At 53.2% G+C, this 13,702-nt stretch overlaps 1 protein-coding gene across 1 annotated transcript; it reads left to right on the top strand.

Annotated features, from left to right (window-relative positions):
* The first annotated feature begins 1,202 nt into the window (after window positions 1-1,202).
* Window positions 1,203-11,298, top strand: ACRBP (acrosin binding protein). The gene is made up of 10 exons (XM_033223068.1): window positions 1,203-1,342; window positions 1,655-1,873; window positions 2,104-2,198; window positions 3,300-3,417; window positions 4,309-4,777; window positions 5,329-5,461; window positions 8,818-8,997; window positions 9,114-9,281; window positions 10,322-10,405; window positions 10,960-11,298. Exons 1-10 carry the CDS (start codon window positions 1,300-1,302, stop codon window positions 11,080-11,082), a joined length of 1,632 nt encoding a protein of 543 aa, XP_033078959.1. The 5' UTR covers window positions 1,203-1,299; the 3' UTR covers window positions 11,083-11,298.
* The last annotated feature ends 2,404 nt before the right edge of the window (window positions 11,299-13,702 follow it).

A 13,702-nucleotide genomic window follows, 5' to 3' on the forward strand; every position in this document is an offset into this window, starting at 1 on the left:
GCTAACTTTTTGTATTTTTTGTAGAGATGAGGTTTCGCCCTGTTGCCCAGGTGTAATTTCTCATTTTAAACACAAAACAGATACAAAAACGAAAGTTCTCCTCCGACACCTCAGTGGATTGTCTTACTCAATTACCCCTCAGAAACCACTTTCCTAGACCATTGAGCCACCCTCTTGTTTTCCCCTGGGACCCATTTTGCTCTTGGAGGCGCCCTACCTATTTCCTGCCCAGATGGGCCTTGACTTAGTTTTGCACATTCCATCTCTGCCTGTGCTTAGCTCTAGACCTCACGACCTGTTGGGCCGCTTGCTTCCCTAAGCCCCGATTTCTCATCTGTAAAACGAATGATAGTGTATCCACCTTATGGGATTCCTATGGCAATTAAGTAAGGTAGTCCATGTAAAGAGGTTAAGTGGCTGGCCACGGTGGCTCATACCTGTAATCCCAGCACTTTGGGAGGCTGAGGTGGGCAGATCACTTGAGGTCAGGAGTTCAGGACCAGCCTGGCCAACAAGGTGAACCCCAGTCTCTACTAAAAATACAAAACTTAGGCCAGGCATGGTGGTTCACGCCTTTACATCGCAGCACTTTGGGAGGCCGAGGCGGGCGGATCACAAGGTCAAGAGATCGAGACCATCTGGCCAACATGGTGAAACCCCATCTCTATTAAAAATACAAAAATTAGCTAGGCATGGTGGCGCACACCTGTAGCCCCAGCTACTTGGGAGGCTGAGGCAGGAAAATTGCTTGAACTTGGGAGGCAGAGGTTGCAGTGAGCTGAGATCGGGCCACTGCACTCCAGCCTGGGCGACAGAGCAAGACTTCGTCTCAAAAAAAACCAGACGTGGTGGCGCGCACCTGTGGTCCCAGCTACTCGGGAGGCTGAGGCAGGAGATCACTTGAACCTGGGACACTGAGGTTGCACTGAGCCGAGATCGCGCCACTGCACTCCAGCCTGGGCGACAGAGTAGGACTCCGTCTCACAAAAAAAAGAGAGAGAAAGAGAGAGAGAGGAGAGAGAGAGAGAGAGAGAGAAGAGAGAGAGAGAGAAAGAGAAAGAAAGAAATAGAGAGAAAGAGACGCTAAGTGAAGATAGCTTTTGCCATCCCTACCATCTCGATGGCCTCAGGCCACTTGAGGGCCCTGAGAACCCGGCTGTCGAGGCCCCGCCCTGGCCCGCTCTTTGTGACGCGTGGGCGGTGCCCGCGTGCGCCCCGCCCCGCGCCTGCTGCTCTCTCAGCTGCTCGGCCCGTTGGAGGCAGCTTGGGTCCGCGGAACGGGGCGGATCCTCTGCGGCCATGAGGAAGCCAGCCGCCGGCTTCCTTCCCTCACTCTTGAAGGGTGAGAGGTTTCCACCTGCTCCAACAGACTCTCCCCGGGCTCAGTCCTCTCCCTCCCGAGAGCTCTGCTTTTACGGTTTCTGGAACGCTTCCTCGTGGTGGTCGCGCTGGGTCGGCTCCCTAGCTCCTGGGATCCTCCCATCTCCCCCCGCCAGCCGCCGGACCTTTGCCTCAGTCTCTAGAATCCCCCCACCCTCGTCAGCAGGGATAACCCGCACCCCGTTCCTAATTTGCCAGTCTGGGTCTGTCTGCCCTGGTCTCGGAGCGGGTTTTGGGGTTCTGTCCTTCCATCGTCCGTTCGCCCGCTCCGCAGTGCTGCTCCTGCCTCTGGCACCTGCCCCAGCCCAGGATTCGACTCGGGCCTCCACTCCAGGCAGCCCTCTCTCTCCCGCCGAATACGAGCACTTCTTCGCGCTGCTGACTCCAACCTGGAAGGCAGAGACTACCTGCCGTCTCCGTGCAACCCATGGCTGCCGGAATCCCACACTCGTCCAGCTGGACCAATATGAAAACCACGGCTTAGTGCCCGATGGTGAGGGCCAGGCTAGGGGGGAAACCGAGGCACCCGAGTGTTCACCCAAAACGCAGGGCAAAAACCCCTGTGCTCATGTGAGGCGGGCAAGGCCATGGCTGGCACCTCACCGTGAGCTCGTACTCTCCACCCTCCCCGTGTCCACCCTCCCCGTGGCGTGGAGTCCATGGCCCACAGCCCCACCCCAAGCTCCCCGTGGGTTCATCTTCTCCACCCCTGCCCTTTCTCAGGTGCTGTCTGCTCCAACCTCCCTTATGCCTCCTGGTTTGAATCTTTCTGCCAGTTTACTCAGTACCGTTGCTCCAACCACATCTACTATGCCAAGGTGAGGTCCAGGACAAAGGTTGGATTTGGTGCCCCAGGGCCAAGGGAGAGGCGGCAGCAGTGGGGAGTTGAGGAAGGTTCCAGGAGAGTCATCCTTAGCTACTCCTTCCCTGCCATTTTGCCAGTCATTTACCCAGATTATATATGAATACAGTCTCACCTTGGACATTCAGATTGAACAATTCTGTTACTGCAAGAAAAGTAGAGAAGAGACCGGGCATGGTGGTTCATCCCTATAATCTCAGCACTTTGGGAGCCCAAGGTGGGCAGATCACCTGAAGTCAGGAGTTCGAGAAGAGCCTGGCCAACATGGTGAAACCCTGTCTCTACTAAAAATCCAAAAAAAAAAAAAATTAGCCGGGCTTGGTGATGGGCGACTGTCATCCTAGCTACTCGGGAGGCTGAGGCAGGAGAATTGCTTGAACCAGGGAGGCAGAGGTTGCAGTAAGCCGAGATCATGCCACTGCACCCTATCCTGGGTGGCAGAGCGAGACTCTGTCTCAAACAAAAAAAAAAGGGCCGGGCACGGTGGCTCACACCTGTAATCCCAGCACTTTGGGAAGCCGAAGCAGGCTGATCATGAGGTCAGGAGATCGAGACATCCTGGCTAACACGGTGAAACCCCGTCTCTACTAAAAATACCAAAAATTAGCCGGGCGTGGTGGCGGGCGCCTGTAGTCCCAGCTACTCAGGAAGCTGAGGCAGGAGAATGGCGTGAACCCGGGAGGCGGAGCTTGCAGTGAGCCAAGATCACACCACTGCACTCCAGCCTGGGTGACAGAGCGAGACTCCGCCAAAAAAAAAAAGTAGGGAAGAGGGATGGAAAGAGGCAAAGAGATAAGCTCTCCTGTTTCTTCAAACAGGTCAGTGATTTTGAGTCAAATGCAAAAGTGACGGCAGGGTTGTGGCCCAGACAAACAGAGGTTCATCTTCTGAAAGGACCCTTGCTCAGGTTTAGAGGGTTCCAGCAGGGACCATGTCCCTTTATCCCTGCCTAGAAACTGTGAGAGATAAGACATGCTGGAAAAAAGGTGGAAGAACCAGCCGGAGCAGAAGTCTGCCCTTTGGGAAAGCCTTTCCCATTTTCCTTCTCTTCCTGCAGAGAGTCCTGTGCTCCCAGCCAGTCTCTGTTCTCTCACCTAACACTCTCAAGGAGACAGACGCTCCAGCTGAAGTCTCGCCCACCACGATGACCTCCCCCATCTCACCCCACTTCACAGGTGAGACCCTCTCAGCAGCTGGGAGACAACCAGCTACTCCTCCCACAATTCCCAGAGCCCACAAGGTAAGGCATCCAAGGCAGGGAAATGGGAAGCATGTTGGGTGGGAAGGGGACGCCGGCAGACACCTGTTTACTCGAAGGAGTGTCAGCTTTTTATGAATGCAAGTTAGGGCTCTCCTGGACCAGAATCTCTTCTGCCATGACTTACAATTTTGCCCTGAATCCATTTTTCCCAATTCCAAAGACATTGTTGCATTGGAAGACTCTGGGCCCTTTATAAGCTAACCTCTTCACTTTAGAAAGGATTTGCTGCTAGCTACTCAGCATACTTGGTGTTTCCTAAGGGAGAGGGACAAAAGGTGGTATTTGAGGTGGAAGTTAGGGAAGGAGGAGTGCTTGCCAGGGAGGTGGAAGGTGACGCATACCACCAACTTTACAATTGCCATGGTAATGTTCTTTTAGTTTGATACTTACATTCTTTTTTTTTTTTTTTTTTTTTGAGACGGAGTCTCGCTCTGTCGCCCAGGCTGGAGTGCAGTGGCCGGATCTCAGCTCACTGCAAGCTCCGCCTCCCGGGTTTACGCCATTCTCCTGCCTCAGCCTCCCGAGTAGCTGGGACTACAGGCGCCCGCCACTTTGCCCGGCTAGTTTTTTGTATTTTTTAGTAGAGACGGGGTTTCACCGTGTTAGCCAGGATGGTCTGGATCTCCTGACCTCGTGATCCGCCCGTCTCGGCCTCCCAAGATACTTACATTCTTTTCTGTGTTTTTCTGTGTGTGTAAGTGTGACTTGGTCTGCTTTGTTTATGTGTATGTCCCTCTGTGAACAAAGACACTCAGGGGCCAGAAGCCTGACTGTCTCTTTCCCGTCTCCCGAAACCCTGCTACAGTGACAGAACGCCAGGCCTTCCAGCCCTGGCCTGAGAGGCTTAGCAACAACGTGGAAGAGCTCCTGCAATCCTCCCTGTCCCTGGGCGGCCAGGAGCCAGCGCCAGAGCACAGGCAAGAGCAAGGAGTGGAGCACAGGCAGGAGCCCATCCAAGAACACAAGCAGGAAGAGGGGCGGGAACAAGAAGAGCAAGAGGAGGAACAGGAAGAGGAGGGAAAGCAGGAAGAAGGACAGGGGACTAAGGAGGGACTGGAGGCTGTGTCTCAGGTTCAGACAGACTCAGAGCCCAAGTTTCACTCTGAATCTTTATCTTCTAACCCTTCCTCCTTCACTCCCCGGGTACGAGAAGTAGAGTCTACTCCTGTGATGATGGAGAACATCCAGGAGCTCATTCGGTCAGCCCAGGAAATGGATGGAATGAATGAAATATATGATGAGAACTCCTACTGGAGAAACCAAAACCCTGGCAGGTATAGGAAGTTTTGACTCTGTCATCCACCCTGCCCTCCCTTCTGCCTTCCTTGGGAATGAGAAGCCCATTTTCCTGGCTTCAGCCTCCAGATCCACTCAGACCTGTCTGGGCTTCAGGCACAGCTAGCAACTTCCTGCCTCACCCATTCTGTGCCCATTGTTGCCTTAAGCACTGCTCAAATGCTTATTCTCCATGTACGCCTTGTACCTGGAACTACTAGACTTGGGTTCTGGTCTTGTCTCTGCCCTGTTTAGCATTGCAATCCTGACTTGGGTTCTGGTCTTGTCTCTGCCCTGTTTAGCATTGCAATCCTGACTTGGGTTCTGGTCTGTTTAGCATTGCAATCCCGAGAAAGTTATTTCTCCTTTCGGGTCCTCAGTTCTTCATTTGTAAAAGTAGGCGATTTGTCCAGAGGCCTCTAAGGCCCCATGCTGAGCATACTGAATGTGTGTGACCAAAGCAGACACTAAGGGAAGGGGAGGAGACCAGATGTAGTTTCCTGCCCCAGCCACCTGGCCCAGCCCCACCCTCAGTGCTGTCTTCTTGCAGCCTCCTGCAGCTGCCCCACACAGAGGCCTTGCTGGTGCTGTGCTATTCGATTGTGGAGAATACCTGCATCATAACCCCCACAGCCAAGGCCTGGAAGTACATGGAGGAGGAGATCCTTGGTTTCGGGAAGTCGGTATGCCTGCCATACTCTCTAATGGATACATGCCACTGGGCATCCTCTTGGCCAGGCACTGTGCTGGGCTATGGGAGTGGAGGATGGGCAGGAGAAGCATGAGACATAGCTGGAGAGATTCTCTCCAAGTGGGACTCTTTTCTTAGGAAGGACATTACCAGTCCACCTTAAAGGAGGAAGGCTCAAGACCCAGTCTGGAATCCACTCCAGTCCAGAATTCATTCTTCACCTCCATGAGTTGCCAGGCTTCCAGATTTCACTCTTTTTTTTTTTTTTTTTTGAGACGGAGTCTCGCTCTGTCGCCCAGGCTGGAGTGCAGTGGCCGGATCTCAGCTCACTGCAAGCTCCGCTCCCGGGTTTACACCATTCTCCTGCCGCAGCCTCCGGAGTAGCTGGGACTACAGGCGCCCGCCACCTCACCCGGCTAGTTTTTTGTATTTTTTAGTAGAGACGGGGTTTCACCGTATTAGTCAGGATGGTCTCGATCTCCTGACCTCGTGATCCGCCCGTCTCAGCCTCCCAAAGTGCTAGGATTACAGGCTTGAGCCACCGCGCCCGGCCTTTTTTTTTTTTTTTTTTTTTTTTTTGAGACAGGGTCTCACTCTATAAGGCTGGACAGAAGTGGTGCGATCATGGCTCACTGTAGCCTTGACAATCTGAGCTCAAGTGATCCTCTCATCTCAGCCTCTTGAGTAGCTGGGACTACAGGCATGTGTCACCGTGCCTGGCTAATTATTTTTCTATTTTGTAGAGATGGGGTCTCGCTTTGTTGCCTGTGTTGGTCTAGAACTCCTGGGCTCAACCAATCCTCCTGCCTCAGCCTCCCAAAATGCTGGGATTACAGGCATGAGCCACCATGCCCAGCCCTGAGTCAAGTTTTGATTCTTGATCCAGCTCACCACCTTCCTAGCTTTGCCTTAGATGCAGCTCTTCTTCTTTCCAGAGAGTTCATAGAACCCATTCCAGGGAATCTGTAAAGTGATTCCAGTCTCAATGTATCCTCAACAACCAGCAAGTCTATTCCCAGGAAAATATACTTTAGATTTTCACAAATAATACAATTTAGCAAATATTTCTAGAGAGCTCAGATACCATCCATTCATCTGTTTGTTCAACAAACACTGACTGGGGACAAACTCTACTAGATATTTAAGATGTTAGCAGGATGTGCAATAGAGCCAGTCCTCTGTCCTCTTGGAATCTAGGGCGGGAGAGAGACAAGGAAATATGCAGGATGGTGCAATGGGATCAGTGCTGTAGCAGGGATATGCACAAAGTACAGAGAGAGCAGATGGGGTGGGTTGGGGACAACTCTCCATGTTTGGGAGGATCAGAGGCGCTTCCAAGAAGAACTGATGTTTAAACCGAGACCTGAAGATAAAAGAAGTGAATCCAGGCAAAAGAAGGGGCTTGGTAGAAGATTCCTGCTTGGTAGAAGATTCCTGATAGAGGGAATAGTATGTGCAAAGGCTCTGATGCAAAGAAGAGTATAAATTTCTTTTTCTTTTTTTTTTTCTTTTTTTTTTTTTGAGATAGTGTCTCACTCCGTCACCCGGGCTGGAGTGCAGTGGTGTGATCACAGCTCACTGCATCCTTGACCTCCCAGGCTCAGGTGATTCTCCTGCCTCAGCCTCTCCAGTAGCTGGAACTAGTGGCATGCGCCACTACACCTGGCTAATTTTTTGTATTTTTTTGTAGAGACAGGGTCTCACCATGTTGCCCAGGCTGATCTCAAACTCCTGGGCTCAAGGAATCAGTCTCAGCCACTTCCACTCCGCTGGAATTACAGGCATGAGCCCCCGTGCCTGGCCCAAAGAAGAGTAGGAATTTCATGAGTGAAATTAGTATGCTAACAATGAGCACACTGTTTCTGCTCTTAAGGGGCCAAGAACCCATGAGGGACTTAATATGGATACAGTAATATTACAAAAGGAGTGTGGTAGGTGAGGTTCTTAAACAAAATGTAAGAAGTTCAGGGTTTTATGGAGGGAGCTCACTGGATTTGATGGCGTAGGTAAGAGGACAGTAAGGAGTACGTCCCTTTTACCTGGAGCAGAGCAGCAGGAGACAGAGTCAAAGAGATCAACAGGGTCATGATGCGAAAACTCTTGAATGGCAGCATGAGCATTTGCACTTAATTTGATAGGAAAGGGGAATCCAATCAAGATTTCTGGTCAGGGCCGGGCGCGGTGGCTCAAGCCTGTAATCCCAGCACTTTGGGAGGCCGAGACGGGCGGATCACGAGGTCAGGAGATCGAGACCATCCTGGTTAACACAGCGAAACCCCGTCTCTACTAAAAAATACAAAAAAACTAGCCGGGCGTGGTGGTGGGCGCCTGTAGTCCCAGCTGCTCGGGAGGCTGAGGCAGGAGAATGGCGTGAACCCGGGAGGCGGAGCTTGCAGTGAGCTGAGATCCGGCCACTGCACTCCAGCCTGGGCGACAGAGTGAGACTCTGTCTCAAAAAAAAAAAAAAAAGATTTCTGGTCAGGAACGTGATACCTCCCTTATGTGGGAGGAGCAGGCAAGGTGCTGTAGGAGATTTCATGCACTATGACAAGCGGTGCCCATAGGGGAGGAAGGAGGACCATGGGATTGACTAAAGATGCTGCTTAGCAAGATGTCCTGCTAGTGCTGAGGAAGCTGGGGGCAGGGTCCAGCTGGGAAGTTGGCACCTCCACTCTGAAGAATAGCTTTCAAGAACTTGGAGGTTTCCAACCCCGGTACTTGGGTAGAGCATAGGTTTTAAGTTGGAAGGACCTGGACCCATGTCCCAGCTTCCCCATCTGCTAGATAGGTGGCTTTGAGCAACTTACTCAACCTCACTGAGAGTCAGTTTCCTTGTCAGTAAATGAGAGTATTATTAATACCTCTGCTATTATAGGGTTCTCATGAAGACTAAAGGAAATGAGAGCATGCGTATCCATAGTGCTGGCACCGTGTCACCTCTTTGTAAATATTAGCATTATCATTAGCAGGTAGCAGGGGAGGGTTATGAGTTCTTTTCAGATAGGCTAAGTTGGGGTAACTGTAAGATCACCCGATCACAGGCATCTGTCAGGCACTGGCAATGAGGATTTGGAGCCCAGGAAAGAGAGCTGGCGATAAAGATTTGGGTGTCACCGGCAGACAGATGATTACCTAGGAGTAGATCAATCATCCAGGAAGCAGGTGAAGGAATAGCTAAGGCAAGGTCCTTGAGGAACCCTTGAGGAGGAGGACAAGTAGAAAACCAGAGAAGCTTTTGGAAGAGGCTAAATGCAAAGACATTCTGCAGGGCCACCCTGGAGGGCTGAGACATGGGAGAAGGCAGGCCGCTGACTCTCAGCTTCAGCCTCACCCATTCTCCTGCCCCAGGTCTGTGACAGCCTTGGGCGGCGACACTTGTCTACCTGTGCCCTCTGTGACTTCTGCTCCCTGAAGCTGGAGCAATGCCACTCAGAGGCCAGCCTGCAGCGGCAACAATGTGACACCTCCCACAAGACACCCTTTGTCAGCCCCTTGCTTGCCTCCCAAAGCCTGTCCATTGGCAACCAGGTACCTAGCGCGGCAGCCTGCAGTGGGAAAGGCAGAACTGGGTGGTGGGAGTGGGGTGGGAGGAGGCCAGCAGGAGGGGAGGGGCATGCTCCTCTCCCCTATCTCCTGTGCCACAGGTAGGGTCCCTAGAATCAGGCCGCTTTTACGGGCTGGATTTGTACGGTGGGCTCCGCATGGACTTCTGGTGTGCCCGGCTTGCCACGAAGGGCTGTGAAGATATTCGAGTCTCTGGGTGGCTCCAGACTGAGTTCCTTAGTTTCCAGGATGGGGATTTCCCCACCAAGGTCAGAGCCTTTCCCCAAAGCTCAGCCCCATCCCCACCCTCACCCCATTCCTTGCAATTACTTGCTGTGGGTAGCCCTAGTTTGTGGAAGGGGGCTTGGGCCCCTGGCTTCTGAGAACCAGTCCTCACTGAACGTCCTGCCTCTCTCCAACAGACCATTGCACCCCACCCACCCTCCACCAATAGAGCAGGCAAAGGAGTGGGGACCTGGAGGGCTGAGAAAGCGCAGGAGCTAGAGGTTCTGGTCCCAGCTTTGCCAGTTGCTTGCTGAGTGGCGGTGATCAAGTCACTTCCACTCAACCAAAGTTAGTCATCTCTACAAGAAATGACTGACACGTGCACCACTGCCCAACCCTGTAATCCAGGACTTCCTGGCCTCAGCCTGACGGGCTCTTCCCAGCTCTTCCAGTGCCTTCCCTGCTCAGTAAAATCAACTTGGCTCCCCATTCCCCTGAGTTACCTTCCCTGTGGCATGACCTGTTGTTGCCAAGAGCCAGGCCTCTCCTTCTGTAGTTAGCAGGGAAAACCAAGGCAAGGAAAGTAAGGGCAGCTGAAGCAAGTAGCTGAGCTGAGGGGCCCATGTCCAGCTCTTGTCCCTAGGCCCCTTGATCTGGAATGGGGAGTCGAGGTCCAAAGAAGGAAGTGACTCACCACCATCACACATTGGAGATTCTCTTCCTCCTTCCCTCATCTACCATTACCAGAAAAATCCTTGACATCAGGCCACTAATTGGGTCCCCGTCCCATGTTCTGGACCCTTATCTGCCCCGTCCTGCCCCATTCCCTCTTCCTCAGCCACTTTCGCAGTAAGCTGACCAGCAGCCTCATACTCTCCCAGGCTCCTGGCTTCTTCCCAGCAACCTGTGACAGAATGGGAGGGGAAAGGCAGAGGGAAAGCAGAGTGAGGGCCACCTGTGTGTGGAAGGCCTGGGTCTTGGGTCACACCCTGCCCCTGGCTCTGTCCTAGAAGATACCCCCTGGAGTACTGCTGTCCCGTGAGGCGTCTGATATCCCCTTCCCTCTCCCTGGCTCTTGGCTTAGATTTGTGACACAGACTATATCCAGTACCCAAACTACTGCTCCTTCAAAAGCCAGCAGTGTCTGATGAGAAACCGGAATCGGAAGGTGAGCACCTCTACCTTGCCCCTCCTTCTCCCAGCACCCCCTCAATCAGTCACCACAATTGGTCTATTCTGAGGCCCCCTCTGCAAGCAGCTAGGATGTGGAAAGCGGTTCCCTGCTTGCATCTTTGGGGCAGAGGCCTCCACCCGCAGGCTGTCCTCCATTCCTCCAGTCCTGGAGGAAGCACGGCCCTCCCAGGCAGGTGGTGGATAACAGAGGAGGGCCCTGACAGCACCACAGGAAGAACCCTCCGCTGGGCCGGGAATTGGACGTTGAGGTCTCGGTCTCGGTCTGTCTGCTGTTCTTACTCACCAAGTAGCCTGGGATGAGGCACTTCCCCCGCGAAGCCTCAGCTGCCTGTTTCTGCAGGAAAGGGGTTGGGCTGCTTGATGTCTCCTCTGGCCTTAAAAACCCACATTGGAGTTTCCTCCTTCCCTCTTCTGCCTGGTGCCCATACCTGCCCACCTCTCTCTTCTGGGTTTGTGCCACCTCCCCTCCTCCCCGCTCCTGGCGCCTGGCTCTGTGATGCAGACTGTCTGCCCTGAATCCCTGTGCAGGTGTCCCGCATGAGATGTCTGCAGAACGAGACTTACAGTGTGCTGAGCCCTGGCAAAAGTGAGGAAGTTGTGCTTCGATGGAGCCAGGAGTTCAGCACCTTGACTCTAGGCCAGTTTGGATGAGCTGGCATCTCGTCTGTCTGCACCCCAGCCCAACCTGTCCACATTCTCTATTGTTTTTAGACCCCATCTGTCGGTTTGCTTTCAGGCTGCGCCTTCTGGGTCTGTTATTTGGCCTGTGCTCACATTTCCTTGGGTTGGAGCAGCAGTCCCAGAGAGGGCCACAGCGGGAGCTGCGCCCTCCTTCAAAGATGACTTTACATAAAGTGTTGATCTTCAGCCTGTGTGGCCTATTTTGGTTGGGATCCCCATCCTCAGCACTGCTACCCTGCTCCGTGGCAGTCAGTCCCCAGCCCCCGGTTTTATGGATCCACTTGCCGGTGAGAGAATCTCATAGGAATGGTACTGAGGGAAGCAGCCATCTGCCAGGAGAAGCAGAAGACCTGAGAACCCGGAGAGGTGAACTGAGGAAGGCCAAGAAGGCTGGGGCCCTGAGCATGATGTGGGCATGAAGGCCGGTGTGTGCCTTCATTTCTGAAGCCCTAAGCCCCATGATGTCAGATGCAAGTGTAGTATTGTTCCTCTGTAGGGTAAAGGCCAAAGCCTGATGAGACCTTGTCCAAAGGGACCAATCCCAGGTTACAGGGAGGGTGTAGCTTGCACTTTATGAGGAAGGGAAAAACCAGGAACTACAGCCCAGATCAAGGAGACTTTGGGGTGGTTTTGTTGTTGATTTGTTTTTGTTTTTGAGACAGGGTTTCGCTCTGTCACCCAGGCTGGAGTGCAGTGGCGTGATCACCACCCACTGCAGTCTCCACCTCCTAGGCTCCTGCCATACTCCTACCTCAGCCTCTCAGTTACCTGTGACCACAGGAATGTGTCACTATGCGTGGCTAATTCTTAAAATGTTTTGTAGAGATGGGGCCTCTCCATCTTGCCCAGGTTGGTCTCAAACTCCTGGGCGCAAGCAGTTTTCCCACCTCGGCCTCCCGAAGTGTGGGGATTACAGGAAGGAAACCCTTAGCGTCCAGGAATTTGCCAGATGATCCGGATGTTTAAGTGGTTGCATCTGAACAACCTACACTGAGGTATGACTCCAGCACTGGCCTTTAATAACTTGAAATATCCCAAAGTATGTGCCAGGGACACTGCAGAGTCTCTCTCCCTTCTGTAGCTTCATGGTAATTAACAGCATTTTGTTAAAGCTCACTTACTATGAGAGTTCACACATGCACAAAAATAGAAAAGTAGAATGCCCCCTCTTGTACCCTTCACCCAGTTTCCATTGTCAGCACGAGGCCTGTCATTTCACAGCATGTTAAAGGCCCTCTAGAGCCTGGTAATAGAGAAACGTGTAACCGAGCTGCCCAAACTCACTTCACCACAATCCCTTTTCCACCTACCACCACAACACTTGAACTTGTTTCTGTTTATTGAGCATGGACAACATGCCCAGCCCCGTGCCTACAGGGCCCCTTGTCTCTGTGTCCCCTGTCCCAAGGACACAAGACAAGGGGCTGATGGGAAACAGACCTAAGCAAAGAGGAACCATCCTGCCTAGTGACTGCCCGATGCAGGAGCCAAGTGTGCTCAGTGGGAAGCAGGACCTAGCAGAGCACTGTCATGCAGAGGGCCCCGGGCAGGGTGGGGCACAAGCCACGAGTGGCATGGGCTAAACCACCTGGCAGACCCAGGAAAGGAAGAGAGACACCCAGGGGGAACCGGTGAGGACAACGAGAGGCTGGGGGGTTAGTCATCTGGCATCAGACAGTAGGTGTGCCAGGAAGAGTTCCCAGACACAGCAGGAATATCTGAACGATGGGTGGGGGCAGTTCCTAGTCAGCAAGAGTCGGGGCTGAATTAAGTATCCTTAGCTGCTGGGGTTTTTTCTCTGGCCAGTCTGTGAAGGCCTCTGAGGACAAGTCTTCCTCTTCACTCTGTCCTTGGCCCCTGTGGGGTTGGGTGAGTGCACTGAGCTGGGAGGGATGTGCTGAGATCTGCTGAGGTGGGTGTGTCCCCTCCCACCTGGAGAGCAGGTCCTACCAGCCCAGCCCAGCCCAGAGCAGGCAGCGGAATCCAGCTTGGGGCAGCGCAGAGCAACACCGAGCACAGGTATGGGGGTGTCATGAATTGAACTGCACAGGGAGCACAAGGGGAAGCATCCCCCTGGAGAAATGGGGGACTTGGGTGGGGGACAGAGATGAGGGTGGGCATGGGCCCTGGAAAACCCTTCTGAACAGAGTCAAAAGCCGAAAGGAGTTGCCTCAAATAGATCTTTTCAGATGGAGCTGGACAAACAGCTAACATGCCTGCTACGCCCCGGGGGTGCCCCTTTTTGACGCTTGAAGACCCCACTCTGGGGCATCTCGCAGAGGCTGTGTCCTCCGCCTCCCCTTCTAGGCCCCCACTGTGGTACTGAGCCCTGGGCTTCCCAGGGAGGACCCTCTGGGGACTGTTTACACCCTTTTTCCACTTCCAGTTAAACCTCAACCCCTACACCACTCATCCCCCAGGGCCAGGCAGATGCCAATGGGCTGATCTAATCAAACTTGTTAACGGGTTGACTGGCACAGACGTGTTCTCAGTGTTCTCCCTCCCAACTAGCCAAGGTGCACTGCACGGGGTCTTCAGGAGGTGCTGCCTTAACCCAAAAGGTGCATCTATATAAGGAGATTAGACTGAT

The sequence above is a fragment of the Trachypithecus francoisi genome, unplaced genomic scaffold (assembly GCF_009764315.1).
Source record: "Trachypithecus francoisi isolate TF-2019V2 unplaced genomic scaffold, Tfra_2.0 Lachesis_group11, whole genome shotgun sequence".
NCBI classification, from domain to species: domain Eukaryota; kingdom Metazoa; phylum Chordata; class Mammalia; order Primates; family Cercopithecidae; genus Trachypithecus; species Trachypithecus francoisi.

Excerpts from the sequence above, each read along its gene's own strand:
- ACRBP (XM_033223068.1), top strand. The coding sequence starts at position 1,300 with ATGAGGAAGCCAGCCGCCGGCTTCCTTCCCTCACTCTTGAAGG. Across the intron at positions 1,874-2,103 it reads CCACGGCTTAGTGCCCGATG|GTGCTGTCTGCTCCAACCTC; the intron begins GTGAGGGCCAGG and ends GCCCTTTCTCAG. Across the intron at positions 5,462-8,817 it reads TCCTTGGTTTCGGGAAGTCG|GTCTGTGACAGCCTTGGGCG; the intron begins GTATGCCTGCCA and ends CTCCTGCCCCAG.